The sequence below is a fragment of the Stegodyphus dumicola genome, chromosome 12, assembly GCF_044657685.1.
Source record: "Stegodyphus dumicola isolate Sdum_Otavi_A_Nest chromosome 12, ASM4465768v1".
Lineage (NCBI taxonomy): Eukaryota > Metazoa > Arthropoda > Arachnida > Araneae > Eresidae > Stegodyphus > Stegodyphus dumicola.
The window spans coordinates 111687081-111713550 of NC_140779.1; the positions used below are offsets into that span (position 1 = coordinate 111687081).

At 35.1% G+C, this 26470-nt stretch overlaps 1 protein-coding gene across 1 annotated transcript in view; it reads right to left on the reverse strand.

Moving 5' to 3' along the window:
• The window catches only part of LOC118185383 (inactive dipeptidyl peptidase 10-like), a 497660-nt gene that overhangs the window by 99040 nt on the left and 372150 nt on the right, over nucleotides 1–26470 (reverse strand). The window contains exon 8 of the mRNA XM_085806802.1: nucleotides 2937–3063. Within this exon, the coding sequence (XP_085662928.1) occupies nucleotides 2937–3063 (127 nt within the window). The remainder of the gene's footprint in view (nucleotides 1–2936; nucleotides 3064–26470) is intronic.

The following is a 26470-nucleotide window of genomic DNA, read 5'->3' on the forward strand; positions in this document are numbered from 1 at the left end:
TTTTGTTTGAAATAATTAGTTCTTTCATTTCAAGTTCTACCTATGCCATCTTCAGTAAACGAATATAAAACAAATAAAATACATAAATCAGCCAGCTGTGAAAATGTTTCCATTGTTGGTTTGGCGTGGTGAGAAAGAGTTAGAAAAGTGTAGTGAATGATTGATTCTATTATTTTATTCACCTGCAGAATGTTTAAAATCTAGACATTGGGTGGGTTTTTTACGATCTCCTTTAGAGGAAATACAAGTTATATTCAGGAGCCATTGTTCTGGATTTACAGCAAACCTTAAGATGAACGAAACCTCTTGGTAATTTATAACGATTTAACGCAAAACGCCATTTCAGGACTAACATCCCTTTTGGGCTAAATTAAATTAATCAATAATTAAATTAATCATAATTGGTTTCTAAATTCAAATAAAATTTATAGAAATAACTTATTTGGAAGCAGATTATCTTCTTGGATTATTTCTTAATAAACATTGTGTTACTTTAATAATAACGCTTAGATGTATGACCCCTAGCTATAAATTGGCAGCCCAAAGCAGGATGCGAATGATTTAGCCGGTTGAAGAACAGCCAGTGTTTAAGAATTCAAGAGTTGCTTCGAACCAGACGGAGATCCAACCCCATATAGTGAATTTTTCAAGAATCATCCTAATTCCATGCTGTTGGATGAATCATCCCGATTAAATGAAGTTTGAAGAGAATCACCCTAATTCTCTGAGGTTTACAGATTTAACAAAAATCACTGAATCATCCTAATTCAGTGATATGAATTGTAATATAAAAGTTCAACAAAAGTTTGTCTTCTGTGTCTAAATTGCTATATGTTTCTTATATCTTCCACAAAATGGGCACTGGTGGCGATGAAGGATAGGATGCTGACTCTGGTAATGAATCAAATGCTGAAGATGAAGATGAATAGCCGGTTTCTTTAGAATCGGAATCTTCATCGAGGAAAAAATTAGAAACTAAAGAGTTTCATTCCAAAGTTCTATCTACAGAACAAATTGCTCAACATATGGTTGATTATATATAAGCGAAGTAAATACTGTAGTACAGATTCCTCTTACTATTACACGAATTCTTTTGAATCGTTTTACAAGAGTACAAGTAGAACAAGTAGGTTTTACAAGTAGGAGAAAGAGAAGTTGTATGAAAGATATTATGATGGTAATCAAGATGAACGTTTTAAAGAAGACCACATAATTAATCCATAACAAGAAGCCTCGAAACTCGTCATCAAAAGATTCATTTACGCCTCACACAGGCTCACTAACACTTTTCATTACTAATTTTCACCAAAATTTAAGATTCATTATCATGACAGAATTCTTTCAGATAAAATTTTCATAAATAACAGATGTAATTTCGCACATAAAAGATGAAATTACACTTTTAGCTTTAAATTGCTATTTCCACATTCGAATAGGAAAAATGTTCATGATTAATAAATTTTATTCTATTGTACATGAACGAAATTTAAGTGATAGGAAATATAAAATCTTTGATACTAGTAAATGGCATGATCTTTTTTTATGATAATAATAAAACGTCTACTTCTCTTGTGACAGAATAAAAATCACACACACACACACACACAAAAAAAAAAAAAAAAAAAAAAAAAAAAAAAAATTCTCCGGCAAATTTTAGGATGGCTCCTAATTAAGCCCTAGTGGCAGAAGGGTTAAGATCGTTGAATACCGGAAGTTCGAGCAAGGTGCAAGGTGTTCGAGCAAGGTGGAAGGATTTGGTGGAAGGTGTTATGACTCATGTTACTTATCTCGCTTGTCTCACAGTAACATCAGAATAAGCCCACGAAATCCATCGAGGGGGACGGATCCGAAGGTCTCCCACTCCTCTTCCCATGCAATAACCTATCGATATGTCTTTCGGCTCGCCATATATTTAGAGTACCCCCCTGCCGCAAAGACACAATACATTTACAAACATCCATGCCGTCTCCGGGATTCGAACCCAGGCCCTTCGTTTCCGCAATAGACTCCTCTACCCACTATACCGATTGGGTGGCACTTCGATGCAAGGTTAATGGACTAGCTGCCTGGTTGGTTTACGAAGTTTTCCTCTAAACTAATGAGAATAGAAGCTAGTTCCCTTTACAAACTCATCCACGAAGGCATCTTTTCCCTAAGGCAGATAATACTCGTGTGCTTTGCCGTATTCAAATAGTAGACCAGTAAACCATAGCGTATGCTTACACTTCTTACACTTTTAATCACACGTACTTCGAAATCAAAATATTTTACTTTCTAAAAGTAAGTTATTTCTAGAAAACTGGGGAGAAAAATTCTGTTTTGCTGATAAATATGCGACGCGACTTTTAATAATTTCCCTTTTTTAATAATTTTTTTGTAAATCATAATTTCTTATCTTATAAATATTTTCCCAGTATAAATGAATTTTTGTAACGCATTCGAAACTCTTTTTAACCTAGACATCGCAAAATTGCAAGAAATGTTTTGGTACTATTATAATTAAATTTTTTAGACCTTTTAAAAACCTACTGCTGATAAACTAGTATTTATATGATGTTATTTAAAACACAAAGTATGATATCATAAGGAGTAAATAAATAGTGGATTATTAAATGTAAATTTTTTCTATCCGTAAAAAAAATTGCTCTATGAAAAATAAAACCTGTCAAAATTTACATTTATAAATAATTACAATTATAAATAATTACCTCAGTTTTTGGAATTATCTTAAGAGAAAACACAAATGAACTAATTTTCCATTTTGGCGCAAAATACGAAAGAATATTAGTTAGCATAATTTATGCATGGTATTTATGCATGGTAACGATAAAAATCAGAGCTTATAAACGAAGGATAAAAATTACCAAGGATAACCAAGGATAAATAATTAGGAAAACCTAAAAAGTTTCATCTACTTAACAGGACAGGAAACAAACCTTCATATACCCAATCAGGAATGCCATTGAGTATGACGTCATTTTCTCCGTCTGACGTCAGCCTTCTTGGTTTTGTGAGAGCACTGAATTGTGGCATGTAGAACATGTTGCTGTCTTGTACGAAGACCTGCAAAATAAAAAGAAAATATAAAGTTATTTTCCAATTTTGGAAAACAAGCAATCTAAATTATTAAAACTCAATTAAGTACGTATTGAGTCTTGGACATTCAATTAAATTAACCATCTGAAAAACTCTTAAGACTAACAGAACTTTTTTTGGTGGAGGGAAGGTTTAAATTTTCTCATCTTAATCAATCCTAAAAATTGAATTAAAAGCTATTGTTGGGAGGCAAAGATGTTTTTTTCACATATGTGACAGGAATTTTAATGAAGATAATTTTATTTTGCTATTTAGATAACAAACATACTTATCAAAATTAAATATTCTAGACATGAATAATGTTTCTAATGATTATAATTCACTTGCTTGTAAAACAGCTACAGAAAAGCTACAAAAAATTATGGCTTACAAATGCTACAGAAAACTTCGGGCTTAAAGAGCTATAAAATTTATATTAAAATAATTTACTCGCTGAAATTCGCGTTAAATTTATCATAATAATACTTAATTAATATCTGACTGATTTAAAGTGCATGTAGACAAGTAGTATTTTATTTGCCCGTATTTAATTTAAATATTTAATATTTTAATGACTAACTTTTTAGTCCAAAGGGGCTTTGTCTCTGACCCATGTAGAACACGTCGTTGCAAACTGGTCCGAGAGGTTGCAAAGTGGTCGTGGTAACTTTTACGACGTCTTTACAACGTTGCGAAGACACAAAATATTTGCCGTTGCATCTTGGCAATTTGCCGACGTCGCTGAAACGTCATGATATGACCGCTTTTAGACGTGGTCGTTTTAGCATTTATTTTAGTTCATCAGCGTTACTTTTAGATAGAAAAGAGACCAAATCTGCCCTTTCAAGAACCTGAAGTCCGCCTAAGATTTACTTTGCAATGTTTCATTACTTTATTTCATCTAAATATATTAATCTAAGAGAGCTTCATCTAATGAAATGTTAATTTAATACAATATAAATACTTTTGATTTGTTAAATTTAATTAGTACCAAAAATACGTGCTAAATAATTGTTTAAAATTTTGTTAAAATAATTAATACTTAAACTATTTTTATAAATATTACAGCAAAATATTTAAAAATGAAACTAATTTATAAAGTAAGTTATTAAGTTATGCATTTTATATACTTTAAAAAATCATGTTTCCGAAATCAATGCAAATCACATGTTAGCAATTATTTCACTAATGAAATATGACTTTATTTCTTATTTTTGAAGTAAGGACGAATTCACGGCTGACCAATATATATTACGGAAAACTCAGGAGAAGCAGACCTGTACATTATTTACTGGATGCTTATATAAACGAACATCTCGAGATTTGCGCGCTTTGGCTAGCTGCCAAATTCGAACAAGCAACTGCGCTATTAATTCAGATTCCAGCAGTTCTTTCAAGTAATTTGGTAAAGATGCCACGTGTAAGGAGTTTGAAAAGACTGACTTCATGTTTGAAATTTAATCAAACAATGACTGATATAAATAATATTCTTTATATTAAAAGTAAATGTAATGTACTATCAATCAAAGAACGCATTGAGAATCTTATCATTGTCTCTGTGGTCTATAGTGGTCTGTGGAATATAGTGTTCGTGAAATAGTGTCTCTGTGGTTTGTGAAATAGTGTCTCTGTGGTTCGTGAAAAAGTGTCTCTGTGGAAATAATGTCTATCTCCAATCGCTGTGGTTTCAGCGGTGCAATATTTGGATATTCTTATTAGCTTTGTGCTTCGGTTATAACGTCCTAAGTGCTATATCGCATATCATTCATATTAATCGATTATTGTATTCATATTGAAAAGTTGGCTCTCAGAATTAATTCATATAAAACCAAAAATAACATACAACGGTAAACCTTTTTCTAGTTTTGCTGAAAATGCAATCAGTACAGAAGCAGCAACAATTCAAGCTGTTATGGTATATTCATTATTTTCAAAATACAAAGAAATTATTGGTCTGGTACCAGTACTTAATATGACGGCTGAAGATGAATTAGATATATGTATAATATAAGCAATTAATTAATTATTAAAATTAATAATAATGCACATTCTATAGTATATTGTCTTTTGTACAGAATTATGCAGAAAAGTTAATGATTTTAAACAGTGTATGAAATGTATGATAGAAAAACTAGTGTTAAGGAAACATTAGCATTTCTATGAAATATTGTAATCTATAATTATGTGATATTTAATTGTGTAATATTAAAAAAAACTAAATATTTTTTATTGATAGCAAATTGCAGTTTTATTACTTTTCGTTTGGTATCTATTCTTTCAAACACTGTGTAATTCGCGTTTTTTTTAAAAATTACCGTTATGTATGTTTATTAGATTATCTCAATAAATAAATGTTGGAAATCAGGTTTTATTTTTTATTAAATTTAAGTATATTCTATTTTCTTCGCTTACGCTTTATGTGCTTGTGATAACAAACAAATTGATAATAAATAGAATCACAAAGTTTCATCGTGTTCTCTTTAACGAAGAGCTTACTTTAACGTACTTAGCTTACTATCGTATACTATATTATTTAAATTATTTCTGTACAGTAACAAAAAGGAAAGTTATTGATTATAAAAAGTGCATGAAATAATTATTGCAATCTACCACTAATCTAAAATGTAAAAACTAAGTAAATACATTAACATATGATCGAAAGAAATGGTGTTAACATCAACATTATTAGTAAATACTGCAATTCTTAATTATTGCACTTTTAATTGCTTACTATTTAAAAACACAAATATTTTTTTTATTAATTGGAAATTTTAGTTCTGTTACCTTCCTTCTGCTATTTATACTTTCAAACACTACTAGTTAATTAAGACACAATAACACGCCGAATAAATACTAATTCAGAAGTCAAACAACAAAAATCAGCGTTATACCTACAAAAATTTTCACAGGACTAGTTTCGATGGTTTTACCGAACCATCATCTTCAGCTGCAAAACCGCAAATCAACAAGATAGGAAATAATGATTAGATAAGATAAGAAAGCCTGAACAAGAATAAGCAAGTGGCGCCATCTGTTGGCGAAACCAGAACTAAAACATAATTTCTCTAAAAGCCGAAGGCAAATTTGGATTGGAATTAGGATCGTTAACTAGAACAGAAAGATTTTTATGAATGTGAAATGCCTCTAGAAAATCCAGTTCTCCAATGGAAGATGTTTTTTGAATAATTTTGGCAGCAGAAAAATTGAAAGTGTGATTTTCGGACCAGCAATGTTGAGCAACAGAAGACTTCTGTGTTTCCTTTTTTCTAACATATGCCTCATGTTCTTTGACGCGAAATTTTAAGGCTCTCTTAGTTTGGCCAATGTAAATTAAACCACACTGGCACTTTACATCAAAAGAAACCATGAGTAAATTACTAGGAGAAATGTTTTTAACCTTTTTTACAAACTCTATGGAATTTTTATGGTGTAAATGTTATTGTCTAATAGAGTGGAAAATCTAGAAACTAAATATTTAGCTAAAGGATACGAGGCAGTACCTAAATTTGATACAATAGGGCAGAAAGGAATACCACTTTTATGAATTTTGGGAAGAGCATATAATCTGGCACAATTCGCAACAGATGGGATAAGCGAATGTTTTAAGTTGCTTGAAATGATTTGCGAAGATTTGATCGCAGTTTTTATTTTGGATAAGTCCGAAGGTGAAGGATTTACACCATAAAAAATTCCATAGAGTTTGTAAAAAAGGTTAAAAACATTTCTCCTAGTAATTTACTCATGGTTTCTTTTGATGTAAAATCATTATTCACCAATGTCCCAGTGGAGGGTGCATTAAGATGTCTAGAAACCAGACTTCGCGAATTTCATTTCTCTTGCATCGAAATTGAGGAGCTAATTTCTCTCACTCAACTCTGTTTGAAACAAACACATTTTGTTTTCCAAAATAAATATTACAAGCAAACTGAGGGATTAGCCATGGGAAGCCCCCTCAGTCCCATCCTGACTGATATCTACATGCATTATTATGAATCAAAATTGTTTGAAACTTTAAACTTCCCGGCATGGTTCCGCTACGTAGACGATACTTTTACCCTGTTTGAAGGTAATAAAGATGATTTAAATAAAGTTCTTTCAACAATGAATTCTATTGATCCTTCTATTCAGTTCACTTTTGAACTTGAGACTTGCAATTCTCTTCCGTTTCTCGACATTCTGGTCACACGTAACACATCCAACTTCAGTACTACAGTTTACCGTAAACCTTCATCGGTTTGCCTTCCACCACACTTTAAATCATGTCATCCGACTAAACAAAAGTTAGCTTCATTTTATTCCTATGTTTTCCGTTCTCTTCAAGTTTGCTCCTCCAAACTAGCCCTTGATGAAGAACTAAATTATTTAAAAGCAATAGCTATTGACAGGGGCTTTTCACCCAACATTATTAATCAAGCAGTTAAAAAATTCTCATCTGAACACACTAAAAGCCACACTCTTATTTTAGGAGATTATAAAAATTCTGTTGTCATTCCCTTCTTTCCATCAATTAGCTATAAAGTTGCACATATTTTGCAGAAATTTAACTTTCGGGTTGTTTATTCTCCCATCAATAAAATTCCAACTTCTATACTCAAGGACCCCATTCCGGATATGAATTCCTGGGGTATTTATAGGATTCCTTGCCAGTGTGGTTTAATTTACATTGGCCAAACTAAGAGAGCCTTAAAATTTCGCGTCAAAGAACATGAGGCATATGTTAGAAAAAAGGAAACACAGAAGTCTTCTGTTGCTCAACATTGCTGGTCCGAAAATCACACTTTCAATTTTTCTGCTGCCAAAATTATTCAAAAACATCTTCCATTGGAGAACTGGATTTTCTAGAGGCATTTCACATTCATAAAAATCTTTCTGTTCTAGTTAACGATCCTAATTCCAATCCAAATTTGCCTTCGGCTTTTAGAGAAATTATGTTTTAGTTCTGGTTTCGCCAACAGATGGCGCCACTTGCTTATTCTTGTTCAGGTTTTCTTATCTTATCTAATCATTATTTCCTATCTTGTTGATTTGCGGTTTTGCAGCTGAAGATGATGGTTCGGTAAAACCATCGAAACTAGTCCTGTGAAAATTTTTGTAGGTATAACGCTGATTTTTGTTGTTTGACTTCTGAATTACTACTAGTTAATGCTTTTTCTTAAATAGTGCTGTTATGTATGTTGTTTGTTAGGTTATTATTTCATTTTAGATATGAATATGGGAAGTTATTATGTTTAGGTATATTTTGGTCACATTTATTAACTACTTTATACTGTCTTTAATTTGCATATCTTGGAGATATAGAAGTTAATGTTAATATTTTTACTGTGAAACGCGAATAAATTTATACTTGAGTTTAGGTAAAATACTGATTATGTTATCTTAATAACCGCTTCCTAATTTATCATGACAGTGGCAATTTTCAATGTCTCTGAGATTTAATAGAAATAAATGTGATAACGCTGTTATCAGAAACCTTTTTTTTTAACCCACATATGTATCTTTACTTTTATTTATGTCTAACTGAGTTTTATTTTCTTAAAACCTACTATTAATGTTATATATTTATAATAACCACTTTCATAATTACTCTCACTTAAAGGAAAAAATGATGAAATCTTAAATAATTGTAAGTTAGAATTGAAGTTATTTAAAAAACATAGTTTAAAGTACTGAAAATAATCAAAGCTATTATTAATTAGGCATATTTAGTCTAAAGAGAAATTTAAAAACTATAGTTTAAAGTACTGAAAATAATTAAGGCTACTAATGCATATTTAGTCTAAAGAGAAAAAATTGTATTATCTTCTGGTTTTCGGGAAATGATAAAATATTTAAACTTTAGATAAATACAAGGAATACAAAATTTAAAAAAAGAAGAAAATATATTAATTATTAAGCTTATTTTTCTGCATAAATTAATATGTAACACAAGGACATAATAACGACATTTTCACAACTGTTGCAAAAAAGGTGGAATTTTGCGAACATTTAGGCGTCTTTAAGAAGTCGTGATACGATGCTTTCACAACCAAAATATCACCTGCGAAAGACGCAATAACAACGCCTATGCGACAAAAACCTCATCTGCAAAAACATAATAAAGACGTCTTTGCAACGGTTGCAGAACAGTGGATGTTCGCGGACATCTGGGCGTCTTAAAGACGAGATATTGAAACGCTTTTGCAACGACATCCGCGACGAGTTTGCAACGTCGTTACGACGTTGCTGTGCTATTTGGGGAAGGACTATTGTTTTCGTTTTGCAATTTTGTGTTGAATCATTATAAATGTCCGTTTCACTTTTTAAACTGTTGCCACCAAATGTGAGAGTCCTGCATTATATTTGAAGAAATTAAATAATGAAAAATCTGCATAAATGTATTGTTACGAATTTGGTATTTAAAAAGCTAATATTAGTTCAATTATAAATTAATTGGTTTTATTTCTCGCGCAGTGCAGCGCGTGACGAATATTAAAAGAAAGCTAAGCCGGAAAATTGAAAATACAAGAGCGCGTGCATTAAATAAATAAATATCTCTTTTTGATTTCGAGAAAGTACTGGAAAATTCTAGCGCGTGATTTTAAAATCTTATAAAAGGAGGAAAACATCTCAGTTTGTAGTAGTTGCTTAGTTTGTTGTTGTTTAGAAAACTACTGTTGTTGATTGTAGCGAATTCGCGGATTAGCGTTCTTTAGCTGTTTTGAATTACGTTCTATTGGACATTTGAGTAGTTAAAAGATAACTACTGTGAGATATTGTAATACTGCATGATAATTTGAGAAAATTTAAGCATTTTTGTTGTGATAATAATACATTTTTGTTCATTTTTCATCGGACTTGTGCATTCATTTCGTAACGAACCCGTACGCACGCAACAATTTTTGGTGTCAGGAGTGGGGTTTGAATGCCAATAACAAGAGCGATGGAAGAGCAATTAAGGCAGTTAATATCAGCCTTTGCCTCATTTAAAGAAGAAATGAAATTGGGACAGGAATCCGTTAAGGACGAAATGAAAGCCGTTCAAGCTGGTCAAGAAAAGATTGAAGCATGTCAAGAAGAAATGAAAAGAGAAATTACCTGCATAATAGAAAATAAATTTGAAGCTATGGAAGGCAGAATTGACACAGTTGAAAATAAAGTTGGACAAATTGAAGAAAAAGTTTCTTTCGTAAAAGATCAAATTGAAGAAAGAGCTTCTTCGGTGAAAGAAGAAATAGAAAAAAAAGTTTTTTCTGTAAAAGAACATATAGAAGGGAGAGTTTCGGCTGTGGAGGAACGAATTGAAGGAAGAGTTTGTGCCGTCCAACACCAAGTCGAACAACAAATTGATGAGAGAGTTTCTGCAGTTGCCAAAGAAATGGAAACGTTAAAGAAATTCGTAGCGACGGCAGGGAGCAAGAATGATGATTTTAAATTCTTACCGATGCCTGCTCGTCCATTTCTGAAGCTATCCACATATGATGGGAAGACATCCTGGCAAGTGTACAAGACCCAGTTTTCTATCGTTGCGGATGCGAATGGATGGGATTCCCAAGCTAAGGCCTGTCATCTCGCCGCTTCTTTAAGAGCCGACGCAGCGGACTCTTCCCGAAAACAAAAGGTTAGATTTCGAAGCTCTGTCCGGCGCTTTGGAGCTGCGCTTTGGCGAGAAATGTTTAAAAGACTACAGCAGGGTTCAATTAAAATCCCGTCAAGAGAAGCCCACTGAATCACTTCAGGAGCTCGCCACGGATGTTGAAAGGCTGTCACATCACGCCTTTTCGGAGTGCCCGACAGAAACAAGGGAAATCCTGTCCCTGCAATATTTCATCGATGGCATCCGAGATACTGAAATACAAAAAGCTCTACGAATGGCGGATGTAAAAGATTTAAAAAGCGCTCTAGTGTACGTCATGAAATTCGAGGCAGCCCAGCAAGCCACTCGTCGAGACCGCCACCCAGTCAGAGCTGCTCAAGTCCAGGAGCCAGGGGATCAAGTCACCGCTCGTCTAGACGATTTAACTAGACAACTGAACGCCTTGAGACGGAATATTGGTGAGAAGAAACCGACCGTTAAGTGCTGGAACTGCGGTGCTGAAGGACACATACGAAGAAACTGCAAAACACCCCAGGGTACTGATTTTAAGACCGCTTCTAACAAGCAGCAGGGAAACTAATTAGTGGCCATCTCGCGGGGCGGAGGTTGCCAGATAATGAAAAGCCTCAGTTTAAAGCGCTTCAGATTTCTGCAGTGAGAGGCGGCAGTAATGGACTTTTCATAATAGGACATATTAACGGAGTCCCCTGCAATATGACGATAGACACAGGAGCCAACGTTACCATCATCCGAAAAGATTTGGCTCAACAACTGGAAAGCAAACTTATCTGGATGCCGCCCTGCGTTACCCTACAGACTGTGTCCGGTGAGAAGATCGACATCAATGGGAAAGTAAATGTTAACATCACGTTTGGAAGTGCCGCTTACCATCACACGGCATATGTAGCAGAGATCACTGATTCTTGCATACTCGGATTGGACTTTCTAAGGAAATACAATTTTTCCTTGGACTTTAAAAATAACGAATTGCATTCTGCGTCTGAGGACATAACATTATTTGGAATTAATAATGAAGAAGTTAAATCTGTCCACAGAATCATAGCACAAGACAATATCACAATACCGGCAAGAACAGAAATTTTACTCCCTGGATCTATAGCCGAAAACAGAGATTTCCGCTACGGCATCATAGAATATCCCAATAACTGTAATAGCCCGAAAGGAGTACTAGTAGCCTCAACACTCGTCGACCTATCGAGAATGGTTATCCCGGTGAGAGTTGCCAATGTAACTGAGAAGGCGAGAGTTATTAAGAAAGGCGACGTGGTTGCAGCATGTACTCCAGTAACCAGCGTTGAAAGAAAGAGCAATATCCAAGAATCCGTGTCCTCATCAGAGAGCATTACATCGGAGTTATTGCAGAATGCGCAATTGAACGATGAAGAGAAGAATGCTGCCGATCGCGTCATCAAAGATCTTCAAGTTGTTTTCTCCCGCTCGTCTTCTGACACAACATAGAATAGATACCGGCGATCATCCCCCGATCAAGCAACATCCAAGACGTCTACCGTTTGCTAAACAGGAAGAGGTGCGAACACTGTTAAAAGATATGGAAGAAGGCGATGTCATCGAACCTTCAGCGAGTCCATGGGCATCATCCATCGTTCTCGTCAGAAAGAAAGACGGCTCAACAAGATTTTGCGTTGACTATCGCCGGTTGAATGAGGTTACGAAGAAAGACAGTTACCCTCTTCCTAGAATTGACGACATTCTAGACACTCTTTCTGGAAGCAAGTGGTTCTCAACACTTGATTTAAAGAGTGGGTATTGGCAGGTAGAAATACAGCCTGAAGACCGAGAAAAGACGGCATTTACTACGGGACAAGGGCTTTGGCAATTCAAGGTGATGCCGTTTGGGCTGTGTAATGCGCCGGCAACATTCGAACGTCTTATGGAGACTGTTTTGAAAGGTCTTTCCTACGAAGCCTGCCTGATATACCTGGACGACATCATCATCGTCGGAAAGAGTTTTGAAGAACATTTAGAAAATCTTAGGAAGGTGCTTCAGAAACTGAAAGAAGCCAATCTGAAGCTGAGTCCCGCTAAATGCAAATTGTTCCGAAAGGAAGTGACTTACCTGGGACATGTCATCTCTGCAGAAGGTGTGCGCACGGATCCTGAAAAGGTATCAGCGGTTAAATCCTGGAAACGTCCTGAAAATGTCCATCAGCTGAGAAGCTTCCTAGAGCTTTGCACCTACTATAGGAGATTCGTGAAGGACTTTTCTTCCATCGCAAGACCCCTTCACAAGCTGACAGAGAGCAAGCAAAGATTCTTGTGGACAAAAGAATGCGAGGATGCATTTAACAACTTAAAGGTGGCTTTAACATCTGCTCCAATCCTGACGTATCCTCAGCTCGACCGACCATTTATTCTTGACACCGACGCGAGCAATGAAAGTGTCGGTGCTGTTTTGTCCCAAGAAATAGACGGCCAAGAACGTGTAGTGGCGTACTGGAGCAAGTGCCTGTCTAAACCGGAGAGGAATTATTGTGTCACCAGGAAAGAGTTGCTCGCCATAGTCAAAGCCGTAGAACAGTTCCATTACTATCTATATGGCAGAAAATTCCTGCTCCGCACCGATCATGCATCATTGACCTGGCTTTTAAATTTCAAGAATCCTGAGGGTCAAATAGCCAGGTGGATACAGAGACTCCAAGAATATGACATCACTATCCGTCATCGTAAGGGATCATCACACGGAAACGCCGACGCCCTGTCTAGAAGACCTTGCCAAGAAAGCTGCCGATATTGTTCCAGGGTGGACTCCGGTTGCAAGACAAATTACAACATCGACATCGGCTGATCGAGAACCGTGGAGTGATGATGAAGTCAGGAAAGACCAGCTGGAAGACCGCGACATTAAACCGATAATTGATTTGATGGAATCATCAACCAGAAAACCTACCTGGCAGGACATTTCTATCTGTAGTCCTACAACCAAACAGTATTGGGCACTCTGGGATTCACTTCACATTCGAAGCGGCGTCTTATACCGGAAATTTGAATCGGATGATGGGAAGACGTTCCGATGGCAGCTGATACTTCCAAGATCCCGCATTCCTGATGTCCTTAAAGAACTACATAACAGCCCTACGGGAGGTCACTTTGGAATAATGAAGACCTTACAGAGAGTTCGTGAGCGCTTTTACTGGAATAATGCAAAGGATGACGTGCAAAAGTGGTGCCGATCCTGCGATGCCTGTGCAGGTCGGAAAGGACCGAAGAGACGCAGCCGAGGCAAGCTGCAACGTTACAACGTAGGGGCGCCTTTTGAACGTATCGCCTTTGACATCTTAGGACCTCTGCCACGAACTGCTGATGGCAACAAATACATACTCGTTGTCATTGATTACTTCACCAAGTGGCCTGAAGCGTACCCTGTTCCTGATCAAGAGGCTGTCACAGTAGCTGAGGTAATGATACAGCACTGGATTTCCAGGTTCGGAGTGCCTCTTCAGTTACATTCCGATCAGGGAAGGAATTTTGCCTCGGCAATAATCAAAGAACTATGCAAACTACTCGGCATTGACAAAACTCAAACGACGCCATTGCATCCCCAGTCGGACGGCATGGTAGAGAGGTTCAATCGAACCATCCTTAATAACCTCTCATTAGTGGTTTCCAGAAACCAACAGGACTGGGACAAGAAATTACCACTCTTTTTACTGGCTTACCGCAGTGCTGTCCACGAGACTACCGGCTATTCTCCATCACAAATGCTCTTCGGTCGTGATCTTCGTCTGCTTTGTGATCTATTGTTTGGCCGCCTTCCGGATGCTCCTTCATCGTCTGAGGAATATATTCAAGATCTCCAGGCCCGGTTTGAAGTGATGCACAACTTTGCACGAGAGCGAGTCAACTTGGCGACGGAGAAGATGAAGACCCGATACGACACAAGAGCTACTGAACATCAATTCCACGAAGGAGACAAGGTGTGGTTGTGGAATCCGACTCGACGGAAAGGACTTTGTCCGAAATTACAGTCACCTTGGGATGGCCCGTACACAGTCCTAAACAGGCTGAATGACGTCGTGGTTCGGATTCGTAAGTCTTCGAACTCTAAACCTAAAGTCGTTCATTACGACAGGTTAGCACATTACTATGGCCATAGTACATAATGTAAATAATTGTAAATAGTATAAGACCATGGTCCATTTTGTTTTTAAATGTGTCTTTGATTTGATTTGTATTTAGTATTTGATTTGCATTTAGTATTTGATTTGAATTTGATAGCATTTGATTTGTTTTATGTATTGCATTTATTGTTCATGTTGTTTATTATTGTAATGTAATGCTTATTAATGCATTTATGCCACAGTTGTAAATTTAGCTTCCTGTCCAGGGATTGTACTGCCCGGGACGTGCAATCCTTGGGAAGGGGGCAGTGTTACGAATTTGGTATTTAAAAAGCTAATATTAGTTCAATTATAAATTAATTGGTTTTATTTCTCGCGCAGTGCAGCGCGTGACGAATATTAAAAGAAAGCTAAGCCGGAAAATTGAAAATACAAGAGCGCGTGCATTAAATAAATAAATATCTCTTTTTGATTTCGAGAAAGTACTGGAAAATTCTAGCGCGTGATTTTAAAATCTTATAAAAGGAGGAAAACATCTCAGTTTGTAGTAGTTGCTTAGTTTGTTGTTGTTTAGAAAACTACTGTTGTTGATTGTAGCGAATTCGCGGATTAGCGTTCTTTAGCTGTTTTGAATTACGTTCTATTGGACATTTGAGTAGTTAAAAGATAACTACTGTGAGATATTGTAATACTGCATGATAATTTGAGAAAATTTAAGCATTTTTGTTGTGATAATAATAAATTTTTGTTCATTTTTCATCGGACTTGTGCATTCATTTCGTAACGAACCCGTACGCACGCAACAGTATGTATATTTGTCGCATTGTGATAAAACAACGGTACATAGAGCCATCGAATTTTGAGTGACGTAATCCTCCTACGAATATGGGCATATGGAAGACCGAATTTGAAATTTGGAGTTTGTTTTATGATCGATTTCATATTTTGTAAAACGTTAACGAATTTTTGAGTGACAAACTCAACGATTTAAAAGCGAGCAAGAGCAACATTCTACGGGGGAAAAACCTCTTTATTTCCAGCGCTCGGAACTGTGTATCGGAAATCCTAAATATATGCTCATTTTAAAATTATTTTGCTACATTGCTATTGAACTGCATTTTATGGTTTAAACGCAAAGAACGTGATATTTAATAAATAAAGGTAATGCAGAAAACATTAAAAATGCCCATTTGGCCGTAATTTAAAATCCGAAACCTATCGGATTTTTTAATACTTTAATGAAATTAAATTAATTAATAAATAAAATAAAATTTAAAACACTGAGCTGGAAATTTTGTTTTACACAAACGTTTCATCAAGTTAAGCGTTAGTGCACGAAAAAAAATCTGATGTATGCACCACATGACTTCCTTTTACGGCACATAATTATTAATTTAATTATACACAATTTTTGCTGCACTTCATTTAAACTTATTTCTTGGATTGATTGAATGAGTAATATATGCCAAATTTCATTAGACATATATTACTCATTCAATCAATTCAGTTCTCACTTCACGGCAAGGCAAAAATACATAAAAACTCAAAGCATCTTTATTGAAAATCGTAAAATACAAAAAAAAAAAAAAAAAAAAACTGAAACACCAACACAGTTGACAAAAAATTTTTACAGTTAAAAATTAGAGTTTCTATGTCAAATCAAGCAATTCGTCTAACGGGTAGGAAGATAACATTTTCAGTGCCAGTTAACGTTCGGTCTCATTGGCCAAAAAGACACTGAAGTTGGTGCACCAACTGACTTAATTCATTATTTCACTAAGAATTTCAAATGCAAACAAGGTTTGCATCGCTACTCGTAGCTCGACTTAAAATTTCAAATTGTTGATAATTCAACATTAGTTAAATGCAGATGAAATGAAGCATATTTCAAACACGTTTAAAGCAAAAAAATGCAAAATTTAACAAAATATAGGAACAGGAAAACAGAGCTCACTGAACCGGGGGTAAGAGGGTGGGTATATATATGTATAAATTTTATATGTCTGTTGCTGACGATTGCAACAAAAAAGGGAGGTGCACAACTAGATGTTATAGCATCCCATATATAAATTTTCAACGTTCTACGGCTAATCATTTTAGAGTTATGCGAGATATATACGTCCATCCGTACAGATAGCACGGAAAAATTCTTTCGGAATCCATTTTAAATTTATTTTACAATCTGTTTTGTGAAAAGGATTCCTTTATTCTGCCCGTTTCGTACAAATCTCACGCAAAAATCGTTTAAATGGATTGGAGAACAGTCAAAATGGATATTTTCGTTGAAATATGTTATCCGAAATTTTTCGCGAATACAATACTAGTAGCTCGTTCCTCAAATTTGATAAAAATAGTAACTTATGTAAAGATTATTTCTTTTGTAATAGCTTTGCGTAATGTCAGCTTCTCTGCAAAAGATATTTCGTAAAACGAGGTTTTATTACAAATCATAACGTATATATTTTAATGTAAAAGTTATTTCTTTTAAGTATGGGACTATAACGCTTATAATAAAATATTACTTGCTTGATTTATCAAATTTCACATCTTTCACATATTTAGTATCTAAATCATATGTATAAAAGAAAAATACAAATATTTTGGCATTTTCATGCTACAAATCTTCAAAATTTGCAATTTATTTATACCGTAGCGCTGCAAAGAATTAACAATACAGCACAGTGTAATATGTTTCAATCTGATAACACAGGCGATAAAAATAATATTAAATTATTTAGCGAAAGTTGACATTACTTTATGAAAGACTTCCGTTTATTTTTCACGGTTTTTAATCAAAAATAAATCCTTAAGAATCAAACACCCGTCAGGAATTTGAACTGAACATAGTTGATGTTTGATTGATTTATAACGAAACCCCAGCTTAAGTATTTTTCCATCTCATTCTTCTTAAAGCACACGACTTAGAATAAGCCATTAATGTACTCTTGTTGGGTAAAACCAGCCCTCAACAATGATCTAAATCTTCACCTCCTACCGAGACCAGAACACTTAGATCATCCATCTTATTGACGGACATTTGCTATGTTTTTAACATGTTCTCTCTCTTTCTAAAAGTTTTTCTTCCTCCTTAACAGAGCAGAAGAATATAGCGTACTGCAGGATTCAAAATTCTATTGTCATTTGTTATAACTAAACCATTTCCAATATGTAAAATTCGTATTACTAATTTTTTATTAAAAAAAGATGCATGTTATAGTGGTAAAATAAATAAAAATACAAAATCATTATAACTATAAACAAGAAAAACAAATCTGAAGGCTTTCAGATTTTACATTGCGCCCAAAGAGCCGTTTTTTTAACCTTTCGTACGTTATCTTTATTTGTTAAATATCATGTTCTTCTCTCTTAAACCATAACATTTAGTTCAACAGCAATATCACAAAACTATTTTAAAATGAGCATGTCCTTAGAATTTTCGATACATAGTCTCGCGCGCTGGAGATAAAAAATGTTTTCCCCCCCCATACAGTGTTGCCATTCCTCGCTTTGAAATCGTTGAGTTTCTTCACCAAAATTTCTTTTAATGTCTGACAAAATATGAAACAGGTAATAAAACAAATTCCAAGTTTCAAACTTGGGCTTCCAGATGCCTACATTCGCTGGAGGATTACGTTATTCAAAATTGGATGGTTCTAGGTAACTTTGTTTTATCACAATACTAGAAACATACATACATTTATGCAGACTGTTCATTATTTAATTTCTTTAAATATAATACAGGGCTGTAATATGTGGTGGCAACAGTTTGAAAAGGGTATCAATGCAGAAAGTGAATAGATGCAAAATGATAAAACGAAATTAATAGCCCTTCTGCATTAACGCCCTTTGGGCTAAATATAACATAAAATTCCAAAAGGTATCAGATTTTTAACTAATGCTGGAAAGGGTTTGTTAAGGTTTTTTACGCTTTCGCTGAGCTCACACGCTACCCAGTTTGCTATTACACTCACTCTAACTAGTCTATATATTTTGTCATTTTAGCTTTATTATTAAGCACAATTTTCTTGCGCTATATACAATTTAACAGCAAAATTATAAATATTTTAAAAGCAGCATAGCAGTATACGTTTAAAATTCGCGATGCTAAATACTGGCATGCATTTCTTTGTTTCTTTTCAGTCTTTTCTCAGTTCGTCATATCAATTTTCAGTTTTTTTTACTAAGACGGCTTTACAAAAGTCTTTTTGTTGTCTTTTTATTATTATCCTTTCGTGTGTTTACTTTATTTATTAAATACCACATTCTCGGCAATCACGCCACATAAAATTCGATTCAACAACAAAATCACAAAATATTTAAAAGCAGCATATCTTTAAAATTTTCAACAGACAGACTCGCATAAGAATGTTTTTTCCACACAGTGTAGCCACTGTTAACTTGGAAATCGTTGAGCTTTTTAATAAAAAATTTGGTAAACTTTTATAAAATATGAAATGGATAATAAAACAAATTCGAAAATTCGGGTTTCCATGTCATGTCCCATGTGCAGGTGGAGGACTACGTTATTCAAAATCTGATGGCTCTAAGTACCTCTGTTTTTCACAGTGCGAGAAACATACATACATTAATGTAGGTTCTTCATTATTTAATTTCTTTAAAAATAATTCAGGGCAATAATATTTGGTGGCAACAATTGGAAAAGTGATACAACGCATTTAAGTGTTTCGACGCTAAATTCCATTTGGAGATTAAGCCCCATTCAGAAGTAACGTCCCGTCTGGGCTAATAAAATTAATTATTTATGATAATAATAAGAATAAAATACTTTGAAGTAAAATCAATATTTTTGTCGAAAATAAAAAGCGATATCGAAAGCAATCAAAGCGGAACTTCATCTTGTCTCTGAAATTTAAAAGTCCTAAATTATAACGTGAAACTGCAAAGAAACAGCTGCAGGTAGCGTTAGGATACGCAGGATATGATGAAACGTTTTGCCTGCCTATATATTTTTCTTTTAAAAATTTCGAAGGAGGTGCATTATTTTAAGTTGCTATATAAAACTGCATCCTGGCAAAACAAAATTTGTAGACACAATGCTATCCGAGAAGCTGACAAACGAGGAGTACGGAAAAACTAGAAATAACCCTTGGCAAGTGTCACCGGCTGCGCGAAGCATTAGACCTTTAGTTTACCTTTTACTCCATGTCTTCAGCACTATTAGAGAAGGCTTCAGTAGCAGTCACCCCAAATCACGATATTCCTGGATGTTGTGAAAGCATTTAATTGCTGCCAGTATTATGGCCATGTTTATAAATTACTGAATTTTTTTTCCCAGGTAATCTAATTCGTATTATTGCATCTTTCGTCCATACGAGATTTTCAGCGCCAGAGTTCTAAACCCATATTTGATTCAGAGGCTCATTATAACAGACATGCCTCAAAGCTCAATTCCAAGCCCCTTATTATAGTATAACACATACACTTAATATATTTCACAACAGTCGCGCAGACGGTATAGTGCTTAGGAAGGTAAACCGCTGAGTTGGCTTCCGACCCAGGTATAGATATATCCATGCAGAATTGGTTACCAACTCGGCGGGAGTCAACCACTAGCTACCAGGCCGCAGCCCTGGGCAGCCCCGGCTGAGCAGAGTACAAACTCATATACAGATATATACACACTTACATACATAAATATTCCGAAACAAATAAAAGTATACATACTCTCACTCATATTAATATATACATCCATACATATACGTTATCATGATAGTTAAAGTTTACAAGAAGCATGCCATTGAGGTACGCGTCATCCTTAGTATAAATAAGTTACCATAAATAAAAGATATAAACATGTACAGATACATTACAGCATTCAGATACAGTACGAACTCTATGTATGAGAACCTGGCACAGCATAAATACAAAATTACATATTGAACATACATATCACATACTCTGTTGCTGACATACTGAACTAGCTTATACAGACTTTTATGACTACTATCTTCCAGGGTCAGAAGAGTAATTGCTTTGAATTGATTGAATTCAAAGTAATTTGGTTGAAGAGTAGTCAATTATTCTTTTCAGTTTCGCTGGGCAACTCTGTTACTTTGTAGATTCTGGAACCAATTTTGTCAGAATCTGGCTCCTGGTTGCTTGAGGCTGTTAAGCGCTGTGTGTGGGCAGGAGAACACAAAATGATCTGGATGACCCTCCTCCCCACATTCACAGTCACCATTCTCTCTCAAGCCAAAGCGGCAGAGGTATGAAAGAAAGGGCCCATGACCAGTGAGGAAATACGTCATGTAATTGCTATTAGTTTTGATTGTTGTCTTGATCTTGGGAATGGGATTGTAAACACGTCTCCCTGGGCTGCACTCTAAGTATGCGGCGAGCCGATAGTTTTCTCGTATGGATTGGTGGAAGGGGAAAGGGGTCGGTAACCCTCGGATCCCCCCGTGAACCCTCACACCCCCTTTCGGCTCGTCACATATCTTGAGTGTCCCCATACCACACAGACACTATACAGTTACAAACATCCATGTCTTCTTCAGGATTCAAACCCGGGATTTTCAGTACGGTAGTTAGAGTCACTAACTACTATCGCGGATGAGCGGCATATGAACAATTATTGTAAATATCAAACTCTGTTTCTTGCAAATATCTGAGATTAAAACAACTTTTCGGTTTTACCTGTTCTTTGTACTTACAGTGTTTTCGTGTTCCCCTTTCCCATTCCACGAAACATTATGTAATACAAATAGTTACTCTGGCCACGTTCTGTCATCTATTAAACTTGCTGCTACCATTTCAGGCACGAACAGCCGAATAAAGGATGATAAGGTTTATTGCCCTAGTTGTTTATAGATTTAATTGGAGTACAGGTGAGTGATTAGTCAATAAACGTAAAGATTTATACTGTTAGTGTATGAAGTTTGGTATTCTTTATCAGCAAAAACGAAGTCCAAACACCTCACAGACTTGAAGCGGATTACCGCTCGTCTGAAAAGAACTACAAAGTCTTAAGAGGGTTTCAATACAACTTTTTGTATTAAATCATAATGGAGCATAAACACAAGTCTCGTGCTTGAGAAATCAGGCAACCACTTGTGGCTACGTAACTTAAAGCAACAGAAAATCCAAATTTAAAACTAGTAGCCAAGGGCTACACAAATGACTTAAAGCGAAGTTAGCTGAAACATATCACCGGCTTAACAATTTAAAATGTCGGGAACTATAACGCAAAGCCAAAGAATACAATCTTAGCTGAGCTAGCTAATCCAGTAATGTGGCCTTGAGAGCTGAGCTTGTATTTTTCTTGTTGAAACAGATTGTAGATTCTCTAAAACAGACGATATTAGTTTGATTTTGCACGTTCTTATTTGAGGGCTTAATACTTAGAGATTTGAGTTTCACTCAATGTGGTAGCTCATAAGCCACATCGATAGCAAAGCAAAGCAAACGTACATATAAAACATGCCTCTAATGTACCCAAATTAATAATCTCCTTTTACATATTATTGCGAAACCCAGCTGCCGTGAAGTAAGAGTCCACGCAACCAGATTTGCCTCGAAATCGCCCATTTGGAGATAAAATTAGCGATATGCCATAGACGGAGCGAGAACATTCTAGAACGCATTCCTAGCGTTTTTTTCGAGAATGTTGAAGCTATGCCTGTACGTGAGGTAGTAGTATCTTGAATTCAGTAGTGTAGTAGAATATCCAGAGTTCAGAGTAGTTCAAAGATTAGCTTGCGAGAGACCAGTCGAGTTGGGAGCTGTACTTTAGTGCTTTGTCGTGAAGCTATCTGTTGCTGATTGTTTCAGCGTGTTTCTCGTAGCTCCTCTTCAACTGTACACGTGTCTTTGGAACTGTCCTGTGTAATTCTGGCAAATAAATTGTGTTTTCATTCACATAAAAAGTGTCGTAATGAATTACTCACAATTCACAAACCCGTAGAATGCAACAATACATATGCCTGGTTCATTTTAATTCCTAATATGCAAAAACAAAACCAGCAATTTCTGAAATTAATGAGCTAGGCTGTTTTGAATGTTTGACAAAAAATACTATTTGCTGTGCGTTTGCTGATAGGTTTAAACATGTCTTTGGAAAAGGAATAGGCATTCCACTCTGAAGATAGAATCATGATGTGTGGGTTCTCGGGGTAGAATAATCTAGGAATAATAGTTTTCCGTACACTTGTATTATTAAGAATGATGTGATTACTTCTGTGCAGTTTTGGTCTACAGTTTGGTTACAAATTTGCTTTTCTCTTATAGCCGAGTGTTCTGCCCTTGTGTAATTTTCCGTAAAATATACAGATTTTTTACTTAATAATGCTTACAGGGTACAGTAACGCAAAAAGGGTTATGCTTGTATTCCTAATTATGAAGTTCTAGTGTCGTGTTCATTTACTTTTGCCACATCGTACGTAAAGTATGGTAAGTTATCGTAAAGACCAGCATTATTATTTTTTATTCTACTTTGGAAGTAACAGTATTTTTACTGCCTGCAGAATACCGGTGCTTTCTCAATGCCTTATTAAGATGATCTACCTATATACGTAATCGGGCATCAATTTTAGCAACTTTCCAAACTTAATATAATGTGAATAACATTTTGTATATTGTTCCTAAACAGGCAGACACTAAATCTTCTCTAAAGAATTTTGAGAAGAAACGTGCTGCATGTTCCCTTTTAAGTTATGCAAACTGCATCTTAAATTTTTTACATAAGCTTCCTTATTCAAAGATGTACGACTGTACTGTATAAAATTCTGATAAGTTTTTCACTCTGAGTGACTGTGGGTTATTCCTCCTGACGTTTCACCGAGCATTTCGAAGTCTCTTCAAACTGAACTGTCATTTGCATTTCAAGATAACAGTGACTTTTATCGATCAAATTTCAGAACTTCGGAATAAATATAGACTACGCCCATTAAACTCAAATGCGCATAAAAATCTTCTACATTCCCATGTCAAATGACACCGTTTTCGACAAGCATCTTCTCAAAATAATAAAATGTTAGATATTAAATTTCTTTCATTAACCAGAACTTAAAATATACCATATACTTTCTGTTTGAATTCATGCAATTAAATAACAAAAAAATAAAAATTATCTTCTTCTACTATTTAAAAAATAAATAATAAAAAAGTCTGAAAGGTTTCAGATTTTAAATTACGTCCAAAGGGGCGTTTTTTTAACCTTTTGTGTGTTAATTTTATTTATTAAATATCACGTTATACGTACTCAAACCATAAAATTCAGTTCAACAGCAATAAAAATTTTAAAATGAGCATATATTTAGATTTTACGATACAGAGTCTCGCGCACTGTAGATAAAAATGCTTTTTTTTGGGGAGGGGCGTAAAATGTTGCCATTGCTCGCTTTGAAATCGTTAAGTTTCTTAATAAAAAATTTGTTGAAGTGTTACAAAATATGAAATCGATAACTAAAATAATAAACTGAACCTTGATATAATGAACTGAGAAAAGACTGAAAAAAAATGTATGCTAACACTTAACGCTGCGTCGAGAATTCTAAACATATACTACTGTGCTTTTTTTAAAATTTTGTAATTTTGCTCTTTTATTCGATATGTCGTACGTGAGGAGAAAAGGAAGCTTAAAAATAAATCTAAGGAGAGAAAAAATACTGGAGTTGTAGGAGAGAATGCGGCAGAAGACTGGCAGACTGCAAGCTCAGTGAGAGAGTTAAAAACCTTAACAAACCGTTTTGGGAGACTTAGAATCGGAAACCTTTCAGATTATTTTTTAAAAATTTTATTGTTACTATTTTTTTTTGGAAGAATTTCGTTGGTCTGATATATGAAAAATTGTTATCAAAATATTTTAATTTATAAAACGAATGAAAGTAATAAGCTTACATACAGCTACAAGTATCTCCCAGAGATTTCAAATTAATTTTTTAATCAAAAAGAAAAGAAAACTTTATGCTTCCAATATGTTTTTAAAAATATGCAAGTACAACAATTGAGAATACTTAACAAGTAAGGATATGCAACAACGGAAGACTTTAAGCGTGTATGTGATATATATATATATATATATTTGAACTTCAGAAAAGAATAAAATATGATGGATTAGATCGGAAACTCCAAGAATTCGAAGCACTCCATCCCCCGGCTGTCCCCAAATTTTAGTACTTTTTCTCGTTCTCTGAAAATCTGTTCGAAATATCAATTCTTCAAACTGTCTTCAAGTTTTAAGCCTTTGTATCGGAAGACTGGCATCGGAAAAACCCAGTTGTTGGAAAGCCGATACATTGGACGAATTCAGTTAACTTGGGCCGGGGGGATGGAGGAGACTGGATTGTTAAAATTTCAAAAAATTAGTCGTTTTTTTTTTTTTTTTTTTTTTTTAAATTTTTTTTTTTTATGTTCAGAATGGTAGTTCGTTCTTAGCGAAGACAAAATTCCATATAAACTACATAAAAGATATAAAACCATCAGAGAAGGAACTAACGGGAAAGTGAGAAGAATTTTAGTTAAATTATTGTAATAATTATTTTAATTAATATACATACATCAGTATATTCCTTTTATTTAGATTATTTTTTCTTCCTTGCATGAAGTAAAGGAAGCATACTGTAATCGCAAAAAAAAAAAAAAAAAAAAAAAAAAAAATCGGAATGGTTTTAAAATGGATTCAAAAAGGATTTTTTCCATGACATCTGTATGTACGTACGTACGTATTTATGTATCTCGTGCAACAAAAACAAAAAAAAACAAACAAACAAAAAAAAAAAAAAACAGGCGTTGAACTTTGAAAAACGTTGTATATAGGATTGCTGTTACTCGTAGTTGTGCACCTCTATTTGTTTGTTGCAATCGGGCGCACCAGACGTGTGTGTATATATATATATCATTACAAAACAACTTTTATATATATATATATATCGCAGAGTGTAGGTATATACAGGATGTTTCATAGATCATGGGACAAACTTGGAGGGGTGGGGGAGCGTACTAAAACATGCATTTTTTGTATAGGAATGTAGGGTTTAAAGTGACGGATTAAGGCAAGAACGCTAAAAAACGACACGAGAGGTAAATGTGTTTATGTACAAAATCAACGCAAAGTGCTTCTTTGCAGCAATACAGTATTCACAATAAATGTTCAAAAAAGGGAACACTAACAGTAATAGGAACTACAGCTATGATTGGGCTGGCAGTGCGGCGGTAGTGAGCCAGACAAACCGCGATCCGATGCATCAGATGGATCATTCGCAACTCTGATGTCGAGCGTGATGGGTGAGTTTACGCACAGGGAAAAAGCTGACATGCATCTCATCTATGGTGCTGCTAATGGGAACGGCAGAGCAGCGCTACGGTTGTACCAGGAACGGTTTCCGAACAAGTGTATTCCGAAGCACACAATGTTCGAAAGGTTGCTCTCTGTGTGAAAACGGGTCATTTGAAGCCACCTCTGACACTAAAAGTGGAAGAAGAAATGCACGACAACCTCGCATTGAAAAATCCAACTTGAATATTGTGCATGAATCACCTCAGACAAGTACAAGAGCTATTGCACGTCGTCTGCAGCTGAGTCATTCTACCGTTTGGAGAGTATTGCATGAAAATGATTTGCACCCATACCATTTGCAGAAAGTCTAAGCCTTGCAAGACATAGATTACCCTCTCCGAGTTCATTTCTGTCATTGGTTCTTGCAGCAGTGTGCGGCGCAGGCGGATTTCCCATTGGATGTGCTATTCATGGACGAGGCAACTT